Source organism: Coptis chinensis, chromosome 2, assembly GCF_015680905.1.
Source record: "Coptis chinensis isolate HL-2020 chromosome 2, ASM1568090v1, whole genome shotgun sequence".
Classification (NCBI taxonomy): Eukaryota; Viridiplantae; Streptophyta; class Magnoliopsida; order Ranunculales; family Ranunculaceae; genus Coptis; species Coptis chinensis.
Window position 1 is genome coordinate 98473533 of NC_141457.1, and position 23185 is coordinate 98496717.

Below are 23185 nucleotides of genomic sequence, written 5' to 3' on the forward strand. Positions count from 1 at the left end.
TAGAATAAGAGAGAGGGTTTGAAGAGATGATGCTTTTTTTTTTCCAGAGTTGGGAGTGTTTTGTAGAATTGAAAAGAGGAGTATGGAAATAAATTTTTATTTATTTTGGGTTATGAACAATTGAAATCAGTAAAAAAAGACATATAATTCATTTTTTTATGCTGAATTATTTTAAAATCTGATGTGTCAGTCTCAAAAAAAAAAAAAAATGCTGACGTGGGTCACTAGGAGCATTCTCAACTACTCAGTATTCATAGTCTTTGATGAATGGTTCACGGTTAAAAATGAAATAAACCGAAAAATCTAAGAAGTAAATTATGCATTTTAACCCCTTCCTAACCCCCAAAACTAAAACATGACCTCTACAATCTTATACGTTCTATACCCAAAAACATTTTTTCTCATACTGAAGTCGTGAAATTAAACTAAATCTTTTTTTATTTATGGTGGTCAAAGAAAGTTACGATTAGAACAATCAATATAATGTACTGTGTGTTCCAATATTTGTGTTGTCATAGATGTCCACTATCACATTTGTGCTATAATTCCACTTACTCAAAAAAAAAAAAATTTTGCTAGATTTTAGCTGGAAACAAATTTGTTTTATACCAAAAACTGCCATTAAAACATTTTAAGTTATGTGAAGTAGATGATTGTATATGAGAATAATGGGTCAAATATATAGACAATGAGCATGTATTCCATGACATTGGTATTATGTACGCTATTGTTGTGTTACTATAGCATCAAAGGTGACGTGTAGTCTAATACATCCATAAACTTTACCAAAATATAACTAACATATCATAAACTTTACCAAAACATTTACCAACAAAAATAACTACAACAATTATTATTTTGCATATATTATTGTAAATTATAATAAAATGTCACAATAATAGAATAACTTGATAACATCCGTGCCGAAGGCACGGGCACTAGCTAGTCTATATAATAAAACATAGCGGTTTTTGGAGAGAGGTGTTAGTGCGCAGTGTGGATCACATTAGAGGGGACTGATATGTATGAAAATTACACTTTTACTCCTACTTAGCTAAAGAAACTAGGAAGAAGTAAACTATATTTTCCAATATTTTTATATCAAAATTCTACTATCAATAATCATGTAATAAAACTAGAGTAAGAATTCATTCCACTCCTAATTGCTTATATAATAACTAATTTCACTAATGATGAACAATTAAACAACATGAGAGTAATGATTTAAAATATAACTAATATGGTGAGAACTAATATTGAATATATTCTAAATTAAACTATGACAATTAAATACTAAGATGTGAATATAAAGAAGGAATTAGGGAGATTTGAAATCTACTTTGATTAATCCCTAACATGTTAGTATAGAGTTTGTTAAAATCCCAATCTTTATGTTTTCACACAAGGTTCAACATAAAGGTTATGTCTTTTTATCCCTAATTATTCATGGTATCTCTAGCCAACTAATAATTAGTATGAAAGAATGTTGAAACCCATTCTCATGGTGAATGAACTACCTTCTAGCCTATGATTATTTTACTTATTGCTAAATAGAAAATCCTAGATTTGAAGTTCTTAAATACAACTATTCTATAATAACACATCAAGTCTTCATCAAAGCTTCAATCAAACCCCTCTAATGGAGGTTTAGCTATGGTTCATTAGACTATCATGGAATAAATAATGAGAAGAAGAAGATATAATTAAAGAAATACTTGTATTAAAAATAACTTGAATTGTATTAATGGTGGCTAGGTTAATAAAATATAAAGTTTTTAAACTAGGTTAAACTAAATAGAAGAGGTAGGAGAGAGTTAGAGTTTTGCCTTAGTCCTCCTTATGTAGAAGAGGACTAGGTTTACAATTTCGTGCATGGGCTTTGGAGCTATGTTTTGGGCCACTAAATCTGCTGAAAATTATTGCAACAACCTTTTTTTCCACCTTTACTACTCTTATTGGATCAAGGCTTAGACTATTAGAAAGCTCTTTCGAGTTGGTCGTTTTGACATATAATAGGCCCAATTCCGAGGTCTGAGTCCAAAGATATGGTTTGTGGAAGTTTTGTTGACTTTTATGCTTTATTTCTGTCCGCTTTTACTTTGACTTTTCAACTTTGACTGGGCTTTAAAAATGTTTTTTCTCCTTGAAACTTGGGCATTAACCATAGAACTTCTTAGCAACCGATTTTTGCTCATTTATCTTGCAAAAGTGACATATTTTTTCACATAGTTGACTCAAATACCTGAAATACACAAAAGTACGTAAATAGTACTAACTCTTATTTATTATAAATATAATTGGTCTAAATGTAATATTATTAAAGGGTTAAAATTACAATTTTGGGCTCTTATCAGGGATATGTGCGCGGTAGAGATCTTCTCATGTTTTAGGTGGGCTTCAGACGTGGATTAAATTTAGCACCAAAATGGCTGATCCAATAATAACTATTAATTGAGTAGCTGATAATATAAGAACAGTAGATTTCTCTAACTTATTCTTATGTTATCAATTATTATTTCCTACTTTCAACATATATATTCATCTAATATATAGAGTACGGAATCATTCTGATCTTAATTCTCTAGACCTAAACGAATTCAACTAATGGCAAACAAGTAAACGGTGGTGAGAGTAATATTTATAGATGTGAAGTTATACTACGAAACTAAATTTATGAATTTAACTTATACTAATTTTATCTAACCAATGAAATATGTGAAACAAATAGAGAAAGTTAGAGAGAGATTGAAATCCACTTTTCAATTCCGATCCTTAATATGCTAGCATAAAGTTGTTGAGAAAACCACAGTCTTTATATTTTCACACAAGGTGCAAACATAAAGACTAGACCTTTAATGGTTTATAATCACTTATGATATCTCTGGTCATAACTAATTAGCATGAGAGAAAGTTTGTTTCCCATTTTCATGATAAAACTCACCATTATCTAGTTTAGGTTTAACTCTCTTTATTTCTAAGTCAAGAAAAACCTAAACTTGAACTTCTAAACAACAATTCTAATCTAACAAATCAAGTCCTCTTAAAACTTCAAACTCCCTCTAATGGGAGTTTAGCTTTGATTCATTGGACTATTATGAACAAAACAATAACAACAAGACATAATGTAAAGAAGAATTGAATTAAAATAAGAACTTGAAGGTGTTTAATGGAGGTTGGAAACTACAATAATAACCCTAAATTATTCTAAACTAATGGGAGAGAAAGAGAGCTAATGTTTTACCCTAAATCTTTTTATAAAACAAATATTTAGGTTACAATTTTGTGCATGGGCTTTGTAGCAGTGTTTTGAGCCACTAAATCAAGTCCAAAACCTAAATACTTAAGTCCAACTCTGTTGGAATTTAATACAACACCCATTTTGTCCACTTTTACTACTTTTATTGGGTCGAGGCCTAAACCATTAGAAAGCTCTTTCCGAGCCGGTCGTGTTGACATAAAATAGGCCCAATTTTGAGGTCTGAGTTCAAAGATATGGTTTGGCTGAAGTTATGTTGACTTTTCTATTTTTTTTTTTTTGAGTTGACTTTGACTTTCCAACTTTGATTAGGCTTTAAAAGATTTTTTCTTGTTGAAACTTGAGTTTTAACCATAAAACTTCTCTGGTGATCAATTTGACTATTTTCTCTCACAAAAGTGATTCTTTTTTACACATTTGACTCAAAGACATAAAATATACAAAAGCACGTAAAGAGTACTAAACTATTATTATTATAAACATAATTGGCATGAATGGGATACTATTTGTTGGAGTTATCCCTCACATGAGGAGAAAAGGATTTCGGCCTGCATGGAGAAACTGTGCCGCTTCGACTTGGTCTTGCCTGGCGGCTTGCCCCATGCTGCCTTGGTTAACTTCGAACTCTCTTAACTCGTGACCACGCTCGACTTGGCCTTGGCCAAGGCGCACCCCGCGCCCAAGTCTATTTTCAGAAGAAATTATGGACCGCAAGTTTGTAATTAATAAGAGTTAAAGTTTTTGGCAAAATCTAACACTCAGAAGAGACACGATAGGCAGCACAAAAGTCAGAGAAAACCTAATCTTGAAAGCTATCAAGATTGAGAGATAACTTTTACAGAGAGACAACCTTGTAAAAAGATAAGAGTGATCTAGTAAGGTGAGAGACTGAAAGGAGAGATTGTAATCTTCATTCCCACTTTATAAAGAACTAGCTCTTGTGGAAGTAAGCACCATTGGCCAAACCACGATATATCTTTGTGTTGTGGTATGTGTTTAATTCTGCTTTACATTATTATCTATTGTTAATAGTTGTTTAGAGAGTTGGGCATGTTAGTATAGGTTATAGTTGATATTTAGAATTTTTTGGAGTTAAATTGAGTTCAAATACAAGTTATCTGTATAGTGGGGGAATCGATTGGTATTGGTATAAACCCCAACAAGTGGTATCAGAGCCTTAGTTAGATTAGCCTAGGGTGTTATCCAAATCTTGGTCGAAAGGTGTTTGACAAAATTCATGAGAGAATATTTGAGTTTAAATAACTTGTAGAAATGGACTATTCCATGAACACTCACATGATGAGTCTGAATAGGAAGAACTACACCATTTGAAAAGCCAAGATGGAAGACTTGCTTTATTGCAAGGACTTGACACAACTCATTGAGAATGGAGGAGAAAAATTGGAAGCGGTTGCTGTGGCTGAGTGGAGCAAGCTTGACAGAAAAGCAATTAGGTACATTCAACAGTGGATTGACGACAGTGTCTTTCACCATATATCCCAAGAAACTACAGCTTTTGGCTTGTGAAAGAAACTCGAAGACATTTATGAGAGGAAGTCGGGTGAAAACAAATGATTGTTCGTTAAGAAGTTTGCCGACACGAAGTACCAAGAAGGTTCTTCAATGTCTGAGCATCTTAACGAATTAAAGAATATCATCAATCAGATGCATTTGATGAAGATTAATTTGGGAGACGAAGTTGAGGCTTTGTTTATATTAGACTCTCTACCCGAAAGTTGGGAGACATTAGCAGTCTCTTTACACGGAGCAGCCAAGGATGGAATCGTTACCATAGATGGCTACCATGTCTTTGTTGAATGAGGAGACTAGAAGGAGTTCAAAAGGCAGCTCCTCTTGCTCAGAGATCGTTGTCATAGAGAAACGGGGGAGAGGTAGATACAGAAAACCATCTCATTCTAAAGGTGATGACAGAAGTAAATCTAGGGGTAAAGCTAGAACTCCTAAGGCAGAGAGGCAATGTTACTATTGTGCCACCAAGGGTCACTTCAGATATGAGTACAGAACACTAAAGAGGGATGAGAAGAATAACTGTGTACATGAAAGAATATGGTGGTGCAGAGGAACGGAAACACGCATGAGAGATTACCGCACTAGTCGGCGACCTAGTGAAAATTATGTCGTTGTGGTGTGTCTTTGTCTTAGTACCTCATGCCAGGATCTGAGTGGGTGATAGATACAGAGCATCCTATCATGTCACAATCAAGATAGGAATTCTTCACTACCTACAGCTATGGTGAATATGGTGAAGTGAAGATGGGTAACAGTGGTGTCTCGAAGATTATAGGCATTGGAGATGTTCATATAGAAACCAATGTCGGCTATACCTTGACACTCAAGGATGTAAGACATGTCCTTGACATTCGGCTAAGCCTAATTTCGGCTGGAAAGTTAGATGACGATGGCTTTCTAAATTCGTTTGGTAATGGGGTATGGAAACTGAGCAGAGGTTCCGTTGTAGCAGTCAGAGGGAAGAAAACTTGCTCTCTATACAAAACACAGGCTAGTTTGTGTAAAGCAGAAATGAATGCGGTATAAGAAGAAGCTTCCTCCGAACTGTGGCACAAGAGACTGTGTCATATGGGCATAAAAAGGGATGGAAGTTCTTGCTAAGCAAAAGGCCTTGCCAAACATTAAAGGTATACATTTAAATACATGTACTCACTGTTTGGTAGGAAAACAACACAGAGTGTCTTTCCAAAGATTCTCATCTCACAGAAAGGACAATGTCCTTGAACTAGTGCACACAGACTTATGTGGTCCTATAAAAGTGAAGTCCTATATGGGGGAGCTACATACTTCGTGACCTTCATTGATGATGCGTCAAGAAAGATATGGGCCTATAGTTTGAAGACCAAGGATGAAGTACTTGGAATGTTTGAGAAATTCCACAGCATGGTGGAAAGAGAGACTGGGAAGTTATTGAAGTGTATTCACTCAGATAATGGGGGTTAGTATATTGGGCCGTTTGAAGAGTATTGCTAGAGTCATGGGATTCGTTATGAGCGGACCGTTCCCAAGACACCGCAACATAATGGAATAGCAGAGAGAATAAATTGTACCATTGTAGAGAGGATGAGATGTATGCTATCTCACTCTAAGCTACCTAGAACCTACTGGGTAGAAGCAATACATACAACCGTGCATGTGATCAATCTATCGCCGTCAAAACCTTTGAATAGTGATTACCCAAAGAGAGTATGGTCAGGCAAAGATGTTGATTATGGATACTTGAAGGTATTTGGGTGCAGGGCATTTATATATATTCCGAAGGATGAGAGATCCAAGCTTGATGACAAAGCCAAGCAGTGTATTTTTTTGGGTTATGGAGATGAAAATTTTGGTTACAAACTCTATAATCCGATTAACAAAAAGGCAATCTGAAGTCGAGATGTTGTGTTCCTGGAAGACCAAACCATAACAGACTTTGAGGAGGGTGAGAAGCTACAAGCTTTCACCAATGATCTTGTTGATTCAGAACCAGAAGTTCCTACTGTGGAACGTGTAGAAGGCATTGAGAATCCAGAGAACCATGGGCTTTAAGCTCATGATGGGATAGAACCTATTGGTATAGAAGATGCAGATGAGATGCATGAACCACCACCATAGCAAGCAGAAGTGCATCCTCCTGAGGCACCAGTAGATGGGGCAAGGAGGTCAAACAGAGAGAGACTAGTTTCAACCAGGTATCCACCACATACGTATGTGCTACTAGCATCTATAAAAACTACTCTGGCCTCCTATTAATTTGGAAATTGCATGGAGGTAGCCCCCCTCACTGTTCGAAAGGGGAGATTGTTGGAGTTATCCCTCACATGAGGAGAAAAAGGATTTCGACATGCATGGAGAAGCCTGAGCGCGTGCACTCGACTTGGTCTTGTCCAAGGCCTGCCCCACGCCCTTACCTTGGTCGACTTCCAGAACTCTCAGTGCGACCCTCACTCTTGACTTGGCCTTGGCCAAGGCGCGCCCCGTGCCCAAGTCTATTTTCAAAAGATATTGTGGACCGCAAGTTTCCAATAATAGTTAAAGTTTTTGGCAAAACCTAACACTCAGAAGAGACACGAGAGGCAGCACAAAAGTCAGAGAAAACCCAATCTTGAAGGCTATCAAGATTGAAAGATAATCTTTACAGAGAGACAACCCTGTAAAGAGATAAGAGTGATCTAGTAAGGTGAGAGACTGAAAGGAGAGATTGTAATCTTCCTTCCCACTTTATAAATAACTAGCTTTTGTGGAAATAGGCACCATTGGCCGAACCACGGTATATCTTTGTGTTGTGGTATGTGTTTAATTCTGCTTTACATTATTATCTATTGTTAATAGTTGTTTATAGAGTTGGGCATGTTAGTATAGGTTGTAGTTGATATTTAGAATTTGTCTGGGGTTGAATTGAGTTCAAATACAAATTATCTGTGTAGTGGGGAATCGATTAGTATTGGTATAAACCCTAACACTATTAAAGGGTTTAAACTACAGTTTTGAATTCTTATCAGTAGCCCAATCGAGGTCTTATTGCACACAATGTCGTCAAACATATCCTTTCACCTAATCACTTTAATTTACCAAATCACTAAAAATTTATCACAAAGTATGCCATTGTAGTATCAACTAAGTTGGTGGAGATCTGGTGATTTTAGATTTTCTCAAACCAATAGATTGGTTGTTTCGTAGGAATGCAAATTATAAGCTTTTTTCTCTTATAAGTTGGTGATATTACAAGCCTTGGTCCATTCCAATAAACACGTTAACATAATGAATCGCCAAGGCACAAAATCTGTCAGAGGAGAGGCTGTATTCCCTCTGTCTTTACCTACGGTCATTACAAAGGTTCTTAGCAAATTGTATGAGTGCTGCTTCATTTGTTCTTTTCCCCACAAGCTCCCCATACTTTCCTATCTCCACATTTACACTTACAAAACCGGTTTCTTTAAGAGCCCATTTCCAATTTGATCAAGGCTTATTAAGTTCTATGTAGTTGCAACATAAACAAATACGGTGCCCCCTGCCTGTCATTGTGTCATCCTGGTTGAGATCCAATAGTATAGTGGTGAGTCTAAATGTAGGGTATCCTTATAACTATAGTTAGCGTACTGAAAGAAAAAATATATAAATTTTAAAAATAAAATTGTAATCATGCTCCTGAATTTGCAGATAGTTTTTTTCACTATTAAGAGCTTGGAAGGAAAAATAGAGATCTGAATGATATGTCAACAATATTAAAACTAGCATGCATGAAACTATCAATAAATGGGGTTGAGCCATTTGTGTGCAACTCATCCAAGCAACCTATGTTGGAATCTCTTGTGTATTTCTAAATACTAGTGTGTGTGCAAAGTGGAGGAGATGAACAAAAGGTGTTCTCTCCACTTTAGTGCATAGTAGATAGTCCCACATTGGTTATCCACCACATCGGGTCGGTTCAGGCTTGGGCTTGGGCTTGGGCTTACTGTTGTGGGTAGTGGTTTGACCAATTACCTAAACTTGTTTTGTTTTTTCTTGAGCAGTAAGTTTCGGTGTTCTATTAGGAGTTGGTCTCTCTTCCTTATCTGTTTAGGAGACTGACCTAATCTCTATAAATAGGACTATGAGTCCATAGAGGAAATGGACTTTTAACATAAACCAATCTTAGAGAAACAGAAACTTGCACTTGCTTTATTCTTCTTCTCTTCTTCCTGTAGCTACCAGAAAGAGTTATATTGCTGTTTTAGAGAGTAGTTTGTTATAGTGCAAAGTCAAGCTATTGTACACCATTGAATCCTGTGAGAAAGACGCCACTGTTGCCTTTCTGCACCATTGGAAGGGGCGAAATCTTTCTTTAAGGACAACCTAACACATGCCTTGGTTGTTACCTATTACTGTTGTCATTGTCTACTGTTCCTTCTGTTTTACTCTAGTTGTTGTGTTCATACAACTATTCTAACAATCTTAAGGAAATATTTTCGTAGTAGAACAAAGAAGAGTGCTTTAATATGACAATCAAAAGATAAGTCTTTTACTTTGAGTTATTGTTTGTGTTAATTGGGTTATGACTTTAGAAATATTCTAATAATTTTGTTTTTGTTAAGGAAACCAATTAAAGATTGAATATTTATTGATCTTTTGTGGTTTATCAAACCCTATATGGTTGTAGACCTTTCTTCTATGGTTGTGGGAGTCAAATTTGAGATTTCTATCAAGAAAAATGTCAAAGTTTGTCTTTTTGACAATTGCATCACTCGTTACAGAAACTGCTTGTAACTTTCAGCTCATAGCTCAGTTTGTAATCCACTTCTTGTGTTGGATAGTTGATTCAAAGAGCTTTCCAGTGGTATAAGTCTTGATACCCAATTCGCCCTGAGTTGGTTAAGTATTACAGTTCTTTTGAACTGTTTTTGTGGAAGGAGGAAAATATGGTGATCCAATTTTTCAATCGGTTAGGTATCATATTCTTTCACCCTTTGCAATTCTTTTGGTTTGATTATATGATGATATTCTTGCCTTGAGTCACATACTAGTTTTTATTCTTAGGAGGAAAATCCTAAGCTTAAACTTCTTTAATAACCTAGTCAACAAATTATATGTGTTTATCACTAAGATATTAATTGGTTTGACTAGAAGTAGTTTGATATTAATTTTCTTTAAACATATGTATATGTATGTAGATGGTCTAAGAGAGACCTTAAGATAGTTAATATCAACCATACTAAAATCTTGGATAGTAATTATAATGTATTCAATGCATAATTGCTTACCTTTATTGAGTGTACGTGTTGTTAGACGATGATTATAATTGTATTGTTGTGAAAATACATGTTAGATGAAGTAACTTGTAGCTTATATATATCCAATATATCATATGTTAAAGTTGTGAAGCATGCTAGTTTTGGATATTAATCACCGTAGATTTACTTTGAACTTGATGATAGTTTATTGGTAAAATTTTTTAGTTGAAGACATTAATGGGTTGAGCCATTAGATGTTGTGGTAGTACTTAAGGTCTTGTTGATAGGGTATCCTATCTTGTTTGAGCTCATGTAAAAAGAGGAGGTGGAGTCCTCAGTTGTTTTGCATATTCAGTGGCTAGATTTGCTTAAATATCGTTTACTTTTTGTTATGAGGGGTACAGGCTATTGTGAATGAATCTAAAAAAAGTTTTTTTTTAGACCTAGAACTATCTAGTAGATATTCATTGGTGAAACTCATAATAGTGATGTTTATTTTTAGTTGTCATGCGTGATAACAATCTTGTAGATACCACACTATTATTGAATGTCTTATATGCTAATTTTATTTGAGGTTGTGCTTTATGTGAAATTAGCATAGAGTGGTTAAATGTTCATAATGAACTACATAAGAGGATCCCATAATTTCTAAACAAGAAATTTGGAAGACTATCAATGAGTATATCTACCATTCACGGTGATGATGTTTATATGTTTCTTGAGGAAGATTCATTAACCTATAAGAAAGTTGTCTGTCTATGAGAAGTGTCCATTTTGAAGGACACAACTCCTCTAAACTAGACTCTTGATTTATTGGGGGATCTATAGGTTGAATTGGATGTTCAAGAGAAAACTAAAACGTGATAGTTGTATTGCAAAATATAAGACTAATAATAATAGTCAAGGGGTTTCACTCAGAGAAAAGATTTATAATATTTTGGAACCTTGTTCATGCAACTAGAATTTCTTCTTTAGAATTCTAAAGACTTTAGTTGAGTAGTTGTGAGGAACTACAATACCAAGTAGTACCAGGTGATGAGCTTAAGGTATACAATTTAGTTAAATCTTTGTATGAGTTGATTCAAGTGCCTATAAATGGCATGAGCAATTCAACAACATATTGGTGTCGTATAGATGTCAAAGTACCATTGTTGATAAAGATGTATCCTTTCTTTAGAGTAAAACAAGACATATGTTTTAATCTCTCTTTGTTTAGATGATTTAATATTATGAGTGCTAGCATTGAGAATGTATGAGACAGATAAATTCCTATTTGAAACACATAATAGACCGTCATTGGAAATGATAGTTCATTATGTTGTTAAACTCATTTAAGGAACGTGTGAATCGCTATATTCAAAATTAATTGTTAAGATGTTGACGTTTGAATATGGTTGAAGGCCCGCAAACAGTCGGCCACCACCTTAAGAATTAAGTCTCTCTCTTACCTTAAAAACCACTTAACCTTCCTTTTGTTCCGATGGTATAGGGGGGAATTTCGTGGTTATCACTAAAAATTGAATGATTGGTGAATATATAAATTATAACTCATGTTGGTCTCATTATGTTGTTTTCGGTTTCGACTTAGTAGAAATATTTTCATTGAAAAGTATGGGTTATTATTTTAGTAAAACTATTGAGATGTCAACACTTCTTGTGGTAGATATCCATCTTATGAAAAATAATCTACTTGTGTTTTTTCATACTAAATATGTCAATATCATTGGTAGCCTATTGTACTTGATGTATTATATTTGTGAGACATGACATTGCCTACATTAATGACATACTGAGTTGATAACCCATTGTTCTTAAAAGGAACATTGGATGTATATTGTCAAATTATCCAAGTACTATAGCGGAGCCATTGATTATGGACTTATATTTAGTGTTTTTCCATCATTGTTGAAAGGGTAATGTGTTATAAGTTGGATCCAGTAATGTTTATGTGTTTACCCTGTCTTGGATATCATCCAAGCTAATCGCCTTAGAAAAGGCATGTGATGATGTTGAGTAGGTTAACAACCTCTTGGCAAATCTTCCTATTGGCTCTAAAATAGTCTCTCATATGTATATGTTTTTGGTAACCTGCCTCATTGCAATAGCTAAGACATAAAAAGAAATATGTGCAATGGGAAAAGAATACATGCAAGTTTGAGATATAACTTAATTAAGCAATTGCTAGAGATTATGTTAGGTTGGACTTTTAGTTTGGCCATTATGTCGACCACACCACTTTTGGAGGCAAGTGGTTACGTCGAGGGGATGGCACTTAAATATAGCTTATATAGAGGGCTTACACCGACTAAGCAACCCTACCTATGTAATTGGAGATCCCATGAAGTATGTTCAAAGGGAAAAACAAGTCACAATTCAGATCCGCTTGATTACTATCGTCTTATATATTTATGAGACGTCTCACCTTATGGCGAGATGATACTATAGTATACTTTGTATAACTAGAATTGCAATGAGTAAGGATGAGTTATTTTACTCTTATTGGAATCCATAGTCCATTTTATAATGAGATAGTGTATTTTAACTGCAATGTACACTTGATGGATATCCACCTACGTGAATGTAGAACTGGGTCGGTTCTTATGAGTATACATGCAAGTACTCTAGAGCATTCATGGAACATAGGCAGCGCAATGGCCAAAAAGCGCAACACCGCAGAACAGACATATAATGAAAGAGCAGTTTGGGTGCATGTGATCTATTTTACTACAAGGAAATGTTGGTTCAAAGATTTTTTAATCCACCACTTTCACGTATTATAAGACATGTTACCCTATGACTGGTTCAAGCTCGTAAAGCATCAGTATCTTATGTATTGTTTTTTCGATTCTCTCTGACATTTAGTTAACCCATTTATTTTGTAATATCCTATTCCAAAATAGTGGAGGACTATTAGTATTTTGAAATAGTGGGGGATTGTTGGAATCTCTTGTGTATTTCTAAATACTAGTGTGTGTACAAAGTGGAGGAGATGAACAAAGGGTGTTCTCTCCACTTTAGTACATAGTAGATAGTCCCACATTAGTTATCCACCACATCGGGTTGGTTTGGGCTTGGGCTTGGGTTTACTGTTGTGGGTAGTGGATGGTTTGACCAATGTCTAAACTTGTTTTGCTTTTTTCTTGAGCAGCAAATTTCGGTGTTCTTTTAGGAGTTGGTCTCTCTTCCTTATCTATTTAGGAGACTGACCTAATCTCTATAAATAGGATTGTGAGTCCATAAAGGGAATGGACTTTTAACAGAAACCATTCTCAGAGAAACAGAAACTTGCACCTGCCCTATTCTTCTTCTCTTCTTCCTGTAGCCGCCAGATAGAGTTATATTGTTGTTCTAGAGAGTAGTTTGTTCTAGTGCAAAGTTAAGCTATTGTACACCATTGAATCATGTGAGGAAGACGCCACTGCTGCCTTTCTACACCATTAGAAGGGGCAAAATCTTTCCTTAAAGGACAGCCTAATACATGCCTTGGTTGTTACTTGTTATTGCTGTTCTTGTCTAATGTTCCTTCTGTTCTACTCTAGTTATTGTGTTTATACAACTATTCTAACAACCTGCAACCCCCACTTTGCTGCGGCAGCAAAGAGTTCCTGTGCATAAGGAAAGTAGTAATAACTTGCTATAATCCATTGGATGGATAGATTGGGTGAAATTCTGGGCTCTTCTTCTTATTTCCCTTGAGATATGGCCGGGTGATGGCCCTGTGTGTCTGCACAAATGACTGATATAGTAAGTTGTACATGTCAAGTTATAGTACATATAAACTAGATAGATAGGTTATATGCAAGAAGGATTCATAGTCTAAGTTGATGCCCATGCCTGACTTACAGGATTGTTTGCAGTAACACGTACTACAGTCCTCTTCGTTTCAAAGTAATGAGCAGGAAGATGTTGGAGCTGCAGAGGTGCTGACGCAAATGTCCCAGAATAATGGGTTCTTTAATGCATCAATTCCAAGTTTCCAACCTGTATAGGTTCTCAAGGCAACATAGTTGAACCGAAGTTGCGTACTCGTCTGCACACAGCTTAAACAAACCTTCAAAGTTATATGGTGCACAATTGCACATTGGACGATACTCAATTCCTGTCATAAATAGATAAGAAATTTGGAATAGCATTATAGCGCAGTAGATGTCAACTATTGGACTTAAAACATGCATCACCATGATTACACTTGTAACTTATCTGATGGTGAGAAACTTTCCTACTGTCTCCAGTTTATTTAGTTAGGAATTAGGATTTGTTTTACGGAACTCACGGGTTTCTTGATTTCAAATTGAGTCACGGTATTGGGGGACCCAAACGAAATCCCAAAACTAGCACGTGAGGGACAGAATGAAGTGGGCTTCGGACCCTTTTTTTTTTTAATATTTACGCAGGGTATTTAACCGAGTAAATATTTTAAGCGGTTTTTATTTAAATAACGAACACGTGGCTTATTTCCTGAGCTGCGGAAATCCTACGCTACTTATTTTTGCCTATAAAAAGCCTGCTTGGGCTTTAATCCACAAAATAAAGCACACTTTGCTCACTTATGGAAATTAAGGGGATGTATTATTAATTTATCTTATAAAACTTTCTTCTTACTTCTTATAAAACAATCCTGTTGGTTTTCTTTTTGTGAAATATAAACCTTATTCTGCTATTGGGTGGTTGCTCATTGCAGTCTATTTGTGTCAGCTACTAGTGCTTCAGAATTGGAAACCGCACCATATATTCCTTGTCAACTTTTAAAGGATTGTTTTTTTCTTTCTCGTTGAACTCAGTTTCGCAAAAGATATATTTTATTTTCCCCAATATTGATTAAAATTCCTCCTAGCAAAAGATGTTTGTTTCTTGTTTTACAAGAAAACAATACAATCATTTTTCAAAAACTTTTTCTATCTTACCAAAAACTGTTTTTTGCACACTTGGAGTTTGCAATCTCTGTCCCAATTACTACATTGTTACAGAAACCCTTTTCTTTTCTAGTATCGAGTTTTGTAAAAAAAAAAAATTATATTTGAAAGACTCATCTGGTTTTGAACAAATACTCATGCTTTTGGGTGGTTTTCCTATTTGTCAACATAAAACATCCTTTTTGTTTTAGTTTATTCAAAACGATGGTTATTTTGTTCACGGTTACATTTAAGTTTCCGTAGACGCTCATGATTTTTTCTGGAGAAGAGTTGATACGAAAGGTGTTGGCAAAACAGGCTTTCTTGTGAGTCTTGCTTGTTAAAATTCTTCTTTTCTAAAGCACATGATTCCTATTTGGCTTCTTTTTTTGTTTTGAAAATAAGTAAAATGTTGGTGCTTATCTTATTTGGATGATACCTTTGATGCTAATATATATATCATAAAATTGGACTCGACGAAATCCTCTAATAAACAGTGTTTTTCTTCGTCCCTGTCAAGTTCATATGATCGTGGAGATACACTCTATTTTTCTATTAGTTCTTTGTGTATACTGTTTTTTCTGAGTTTTTATGTGAATGTTTCCTTTATGTAAGCCAGATGACCTAAAAGTAACACACAGTTACTAGCGATGAAATAACTATCACAATGGTTGCTAAAATTACCACAAACTCTTCCCTTCCCAGTAGCTCATTATATCAAGGTTCTGTTGTAGCTCATCATATGGTTGCGTGATCCTATCTGTTTATTAGATTTGAAGTTACAGTTTATTCGATATAAAGTTGGTGTTTTAGGTTGTTTGCTGATACCTTGTCCATTAATAATTTCTTAATTTATATCGTTTGATTGGAAGAGGTGCTGACGCAAATGTCAAGATAATTGGATCTGCAAGTAGTCTCCAAGCTTATTAATGTAAAATGGTTTGGCCAGGTTTTTAATTTTCTAGTAATTTTTATTGTGATTATTGGTTAATTACTACTTCATTATATTAGTAATGTTATTATTTTGGGATCTCGTAGGGGTGAGGAATTCAAATGTCATAGGATTCGTGTCGCCTTGATGTAAGTATGTAACAGAAATGCCTCTACTCTACAGAGTAATTTTTTTCCTTTTTATTTATTTATTTATTTTTGGGGTGGGGTGGGGGATATTGGATGATCACGTTGCTACTTCGTGGGAGATAGAATTGCAAAATAATCCTCTTTCAGTCATTTCCTAAAATTACGTTAAGCTGAGGTAAAGTACTCTTTAAAGGATTGTGTGACATGATTGCTGGCTGACATGCTGCAAAACAGATAATTGCTTTGAGAAAAAGCCAATGTGAAAAAAGATCAAAGCCATAAATACAAGAATGATGCTCTTGAGGTTACCATGTTATGTAATCTACTCATTTTTCATTTTATAAATCAAGTCTATGTCCTAACTCTATTAGCTTGGTGTTACAGATGTTAGCGAAGAAAGTTAGACACTATCGAGAACTGCGGTGGAGGATTTTGCACCTTCTGTGACAGTAAATGTAAGCTACTAGATAGTTTAGTGGGCATACGACAGTTGTCAATAGCACTAGCGAGGTATGTGTGATGCATTTTTCTGTGTGTTGGTAATGGATAATGCTAGATGCACTTTATGTTTTTTCATGAGAAGTCAAAGGACTTAGTTCATGACTAGACCTATTACTTTCTAGTTTCTACATCTTAGTTTGAACAATGTTATACAGCTTTATTTACTGGATATGGGCCATGCAACAAAATCCTGAAGGATTACAGTAATATGCAAATTGTAACTGTGATTGGGTCTGGCAGCTTATTGCATTGCAGGAGAAAGAGGATCGGTGAACGTATTTCACTTGTCCAGTAATTGTGAAAATGTTGTGTGGTGTGAAGCATCTCAGTGACACTCTATTTGCCATTAATACCTTTGGAGGTGGTGAGAAATGGAGTTAGTTAACATATCTTGCCACCCAATGATACACAGGTAGGTTTATGAAAATGTCAAAATAGTGAGGTAGTTCTTGTGCCTAATGAACTAATATATGATACTTGACATTCTTGCCCACATCCAATCACATAAGTCACTTGAAACATGATTGATTTAGTTTCTTTATTTCATTGAACTACGTAACTCTGCTAGTATCATTACACTGGCAAATACTGTTATGGACAAACATTTCACCAACGAGGTATGACCTGCATTTGATATGATGCTTCTTCAGCCTCATATGTTCACTAGCCATGAGGGTTGAGGTATGTCCATATTGTATATTTTATTTTTTAGTTCGACATGCTCAGAACTTATCATACTAATTGGTGAGTATACTGAACTGAATTTGAGTTTCTATCATACTGTTCTCATATTATGCCTTCAGATATCATATTCACGTCTGAACTGATATACTCCTGCATGCTAGAGTGGGCAGTGCAGAGAAACCCTGTACCCTCTAACGCCTGCATCAGCATTTCGGTAGCTTCCACACACTCTTCCGGCTCATTGTTTTGAAACGAAAGACTCGGATGGAAAATCTGTTAGGAATATACAACTTAATTGTACTTACTCTTTACCAATTACCAAACTATACAAATCTTTTGTCTTGTAAGTGTTTTGTACTTCTTAATTAAATTCGAGCCTAGCGTAGATACACTATGTCCTTAAGACAGATTTTCTCCCTCACGGTGCTTGAAGGTTGATAGGAAACTGTCTCCCAAGATAGAACGAATTTCCTTCTATAGAAAGCTAGCACTTCAATTTTATAGAATCAACGAATACAAGATAGTATTTGACTAAGAACAGAAGGAGAAGAGAAAGATCAGAACTCTGTGTGATCTGGTATCGTTCTCTCCAAATTCATCTACTATTTATAGGTGAGTGGTGTCTCTTCGAAACAACACAGTGACTCTTGAGAAAAAGTAAGTAACTCTTTGAAAAGTCACATGTTTTGAAAAGACACACCATTTCGACATAAAGTACTGTTTCGAACCAGTGCCTATTTCGAAAGGTCACACCTTTTCGGCATGATGCATGTTTCGAACCAGTGTACATTTCGAAATGTCGCACTTTTTCGGCATAATGCACTGTTTCGAACAAGTGCATCCTTTTGAAAATGTTTTTCTCACTTTACTTACTATTTTAAAAAAAACTCATCTTATAAGTGGGGTAATTTGGGAGACAAACTACTCATTCATATTTTAATGGATTTGTGCAAATTTATTTTTCTAACAAAATCTAGACGCTTTGACCTCATTGGTGAAGTTCTTACTGCAAACAATCTTGTAAGTCATCACACATATTCTTTCACCTCATCAGTCTCATTTACAAACACACAAGACTTGTATTATTTGTAACAAAAAAGATGCCTAAAAGGTCTATCACCACCTACACCGTTGTAGTATCAATTAAGTTGGTGGCTTCTGGTGATTTGAGATTTTCTCAGACCAATAGATTGGTTGTTTCATAGAAATATGGATATAATACTGATTATAATTTTTTCTCTTATAAGTTGATGATATTTCAAGCCTGAGCCTATCCCTGTACAGAAATTAACACAATCAATCACCAAGGTGCAAAGTCTGTCAGAGGACAGGCGGTTTTCCCTGTCTTTGCCTACGTTCATTACAGAGCTTCTTAGCAAATCGGACAAGTGCTTCTTCATTTGTTCCTTCCCCCTTAAGCTCCTCTTGCTTTCCTGTCTCCATATTTACCCTTGAAACTGGTCTCTTTAAGAGCCCATTTCCAATTTGAACGAGACTCATTAAGTTCTCCGTTGTTGCAATATCAACAGATGCTGCATCCCCTGTCAAAGTGTCATCCTATTTGATATACAACATATGTTAATGAATCTAAATGTAATCTTATAGATATAGTTGGCGTATAGGAAGAAAATGGTGAGAAAAAAATATAATAAAGAAGAGAATAGAAACAGGCACCTGAATCCGCAAATAGTTTTTGTCACTATTGAAAGCTTGGAAGAGAATAGAGGTGTGAATGTCAACAATATCAGAACTAGCATGCATGAAACTATCAATCAAAGGGGTTGAGCCATTGTTGTACAACCATCCAAGCAACCCCCACTTTGCTGCGGCAGCTGCACTAAATTTCTCTTCCAGCTTGGGAGTTCCTGTGCCTAAGGAAAGTACCAAGAACTTGCTACAATCCATTGGATGTATTGGCTGAAAATATGGGTTCTGCATCTTAATTTCCCTTGAGATAAGGGTGATGGCCATGTGTGTCTGCACAAATGATTGATACAGTAAGTTATACCTAGATAGATAGGTTTTATGCAAGAACGATTCATAGTCTAAATTGATACCCTTGCTCACTTACAGGATTGTTTGCAGCAACACCTCCATCGATCAGGTCAAAACATCGAGATGTGCCACCAGAGTCATCTTTCGTTTCAAAGTAATGAGCAGGAAGATATGTTGGAGCTGCAGAAGTGCTGACGCAGATGTCTGAGAGTAAAGGGTTCTTTAGCGCGTCAATTCTAGCCTGTATAATTCAGGGCAACATGAGTTTCTTATAAGTCTGCACACAGTAAAAATAAACCTTCAAACGCTCTCATTTACTCTTAAGAAATACATAAGAAATTTGGAACCACATTCTGGTGCCGAGAGGTCAATGACTGGTTTTCAAAATTCAAACAAAGACCAAGGTGATTAAACTCGTAACTTATTTGATGAATCACTCGTAACTCCTACTGTCTAACACCTACCCTCAAGTTTATTCAGTTAGGAATTAGGATTACTTTTCATGAATCACTGGTACGACTATTGTACATACCTCTTGGGTGGTGAACATGGTGGGCTGAAGGAGCTTGATATCAAATGCAGGAATGAGTATGTTTGTTAAGGTTTGATGGAGCTTTGTTTCACCGAGAACCTCTCGCACTTTTGTGCGTAGAAATTTGCCATTGTATTTTGGTCCAGCAATTGCTCCGAACAAGCTTTTCACAGGTCCTAAAATCATGTTCTTCCTGTGTTTTAATCACATAAAATTGTTGGAATGAAAGTACTGAAGTACTTTACGTCTGGGTACCTTTTGTTCACATCTTATTACTAAGGAAGAGAATATATAATTGCATACATAACCATCTGGTGCCGCATGAAACCAACAATTTGATTTACCGAAACTCCTCCAGATGGTGATAGTGAGAGCCATTTCCAGACAAAGTATATGCACCTTTACTAATCAAAATTTCACATAATTTTTTACTGGTGGATACTGATATCTCGTGAATTTCATGAAAAATTTGGATTTAGTTTCTCTAAAATGATAATCGATTGTCAATTCAAGAAAAGAACTATACACATGAGTACATGACACATAATTTAACAATTGTTTAACAATTCGTAAATTGGACAAGAGCTACTATAATAAAAAGTTAGTCAGCTGAACTATAAACAATTTAGAATACATATTTAGTATTTAGATAAAGTTCGATCTGTTAGACTGTTAGTATTATTATATTTATATAATTATATTTAACCATGACTACAATAATCTACAATTCGCTAGCTGATCATGTCATGATTCATAATCTATCCAATCCACGCCAAAAGATAGGGTGTCTTAAATGATAAGTGGATTTTATATTGAGAGTTCAAAAACTAAAGTCTCTGCTCTAAAATCTAAAACATTATTAGCCTAACTGCATACACAAACTAAGTGCAAATTCAGGGAACAGTACTCACGCATTTTGAGGGAAGATCTTTGGGCAATTGTCCAAGTAGAAGTTGATGACTTCTTTCGCCATGTAAAGCGGGCGATTTTCCTTATTAGGAACTGTAAGCATGATTGTCACTAGTCCTCCTGTGCTTGTTCCGGCAACAAGATCAAAATAATCTGCAATTCTTGCATCCACTCCATCCAGTTCCTGCAGATCAACAACCGGAAGGGAAAGTTCAAAAACAACCACAACGATAATGGTAGCTTGACGTAAGTCAAATATTCAACTAAAGTAACTTCCATACCTGAAGCTTAGATTCAAGAAAAGAGAGGATGGTTGCTGGAATAAGGCCTCTAACACCACCGCCATCAATGCTCAACAATGTTACCATCTTGCAAGCTGAACGCTGAGGTGTAGGATTTACAGTTCCATTAACACTGGTGTCCTGACCTGCACTAGTTGCCATGGTTGTAGAAGTACCGTTGCAGTCTAGCTAGCTAGTACAAACTACGAAGTGTTAATCTGGTTAAATGTTGGAAATTTCAAGACAACTTCAGAATATACAAATGGAGTAACAGCTCGTAAAAATAAAAATAATAGATTCCCTACTTGGGCTGATCAAATAAATTGAGCAAGCACTGAGACCAAATGTTAAATAACTGACGAGTGTTCCTTGAAAATCCGAGTAGTCAATTATTTAACCAGGACCCTAACACCTAAGCATTTTCATGAAATTTTGTTCCATCTGGATTTAACGAACTCTTTAGAATTCACCTGGATAATTTGAGTTTTTTAAGGCATTCAGCTCAATCATTTTGAGACAATCAAATCGAGTGGAATTATTAGGCGAGTAGTGTAGGTCGCTTTCATCAAATGCTTGATTACAAGTTTACAACTAGAGATGTCCAAGCGGGTACCGACCCGGAACAAACTCAAACTTTCTGGTTTTTGGGTTACCTGTTCTTAGCGGGTTGGGTTTGGATAATTTGCTGAGAAATGCTGAAATGTGACAAAATCCCCTTACCCCTATATTTTGGACAGCCATCGGGTTTGGGTTTCCGGGTGTATAGGGCAGTAGGAAACCCTATTTGAATGAATCATTGTCACAAAGTATGGTAGGGTTTAAAACGGTGTACTTGAAAAAAAAACTTAATTTGTGTTTTAAACGGAACGTTTCGGAAAACAAATGGAAAAAAAAACGTAAAAAAACGTGGAGCATAAAAAACGGGTTTAAAACGTATAATACGTAAAAGAAACGGTAAAAACCGATGATAAAGAATATGATAGATAAGGAATTTGATTTGTTAATTGTTATAAGAGTGGAAAAAAGAATAGGCACAGAAAATAAAAATAATAATAATACAAATGAAAGAAAATTCAAATACATGAAAGCATCAAATTATCATTATTCATCTAAATACTAGAAGTTTTAGATTGAGTACCAAAACACGACTCTAAATAAGATACTACTAATTACCAACCATAATGGCATAATCAAGTACTACAAATGAGTTAATAACTTTAAAATTTTCAATTATTAATAGTTCAAAACAAAATAGAACTGTCTCAATAAGTCAATCTAATGCCCACTCTTCAAAAAGGTAAACTTCAAAACCCCTTCTCGCATTTTCTTTTAGATTATTAAAAAAAAAAATGTTTTAATAAAGTTTAAAACGGGAGATTTTCAAAATCTCGGGTTTTAAATGTTTTTTAAGTTTAAAGCGCGTTTATTTTTAAAAAACCCGGGCTTTAAACTGGAACAAGACGCCTTGCCAATATCTCGGGTTTTAAACGCGTTTTTTTGAAAAAAAACACCGAATTTGGGGACAATAATTGAATCCATCACAATTAAGGGAGTGTTTGTTTTTGGCTAATTGAAGTGTTTGCTATTTATAAGTTTTTGTAAGTCAAATATTACTATTTGCACTTTTGGCACTTCTAAGTAACAAAAATATACCCAAAAAATAGTCTACCACTTTTAAGTAGCTAAAAACAAAAAAAAAAAAGTGGTCCACCACTTACAGTGAGAATAAGTACTAAGAGCAAGTCCAATGGGGTGTTATATGGGTTGCTAAATCCAATATAACACATTAACACCCCAAAAATCAAAATGTTATTCCAATTGGGCTGCTAGAAGGCTCCTAAATTTGGTTGGTGTGATAAACTTAGGCAAATTTGTGGCCTTGTCTAGCAGCTGCCATAATAAGTTTTGGGAGACAGACGACACAGTTTATGCTGTCTGTGTGTTAAATTTCAACTTACGACAGAAATTGTGTCATCTGTATCCCTTTAGCACCTCCATCTTCAATGTCTCTATTGAAACCAATTTTGAGTTTTCTACCTCTCAAATTTAGTTGGGCAACCAAAAATGCTAAAAATCTTACGTGGCGGTACTATAGCAGCCCATTATAGCAGTTTTCTATTGGACTTGATCTAAGAACTTACAAAAAATTAAAAACAAACACCCCCTAATCTTTGATTTCAGTCCCCCTTAAGAGCAACTTCAATGAAGATCGAGATACCACCAATCTCTTCACAAGATCATCACCACCCAATTTCCACCATTACTCTTCATAAGAACTGAATCTGTCATGTCAATGGTGGTCCTAATCTACTCAATGGAGGCGAAAATGACGA

General features: G+C 35.4%; 1 protein-coding gene and 1 long non-coding RNA gene across 4 annotated transcripts; one reads left to right on the forward strand and one right to left on the reverse strand.

Annotated features, from left to right (window-relative positions):
- The first annotated feature begins 14520 nt into the window (after window positions 1-14520).
- Window positions 14521-19479, forward strand: LOC147519465 (uncharacterized). 3 transcript variants are annotated; one of them, XR_015212203.1, is made up of 3 exons: window positions 14521-15819; window positions 15909-19132; window positions 19209-19479. It is a non-coding gene; the product is annotated as an uncharacterized LOC147519465 (long non-coding RNA). The 3 variants fall into 3 exon arrangements; XR_015212201.1 differs by having other exon boundaries at window positions 14521-15801; XR_015212202.1 differs by having other exon boundaries at window positions 14521-15196; window positions 15743-19132.
- LOC147519466 (patatin-like protein 1) lies at window positions 18346-21391 on the reverse strand. Its single transcript, XM_086591052.1, has 7 exons — window positions 21158-21391; window positions 20853-21055; window positions 20574-20755; window positions 19663-19855; window positions 19207-19371; window positions 18810-19112; window positions 18346-18692 (listed from the first exon to the last, which is right to left on the reverse strand). Exons 2-7 carry the CDS (start codon window positions 21012-21014, stop codon window positions 18456-18458), a joined length of 1242 nt encoding a protein of 413 aa, XP_086447178.1. The 5' UTR covers window positions 21015-21055; window positions 21158-21391; the 3' UTR covers window positions 18346-18455.
- Between the last annotated feature and the right edge of the window lie 1794 nt (window positions 21392-23185).

What these genes read in the sequence shown, in the direction of transcription:
- LOC147519466 (XM_086591052.1), bottom strand. Translation starts at nt 21,014, where the DNA reads ATGGCAACTAGTGCAGGTCAGGACACCAGTGTTAATGGAACTGTAAAT. An exon ending in AAGATCTTCCCTCAAAATGC is followed by an intron (nt 19,856 to 20,573) that starts GTGAGTACTGTT and finishes ATTAAAACACAG; the next exon opens with GAAGAACATGATTTTAGGAC. An exon ending in AAAACTATTTGCGGATTCAG is followed by an intron (nt 18,693 to 18,809) that starts GTGCCTGTTTCT and finishes TATATCAAATAG; the next exon opens with GATGACACTTTGACAGGGGA.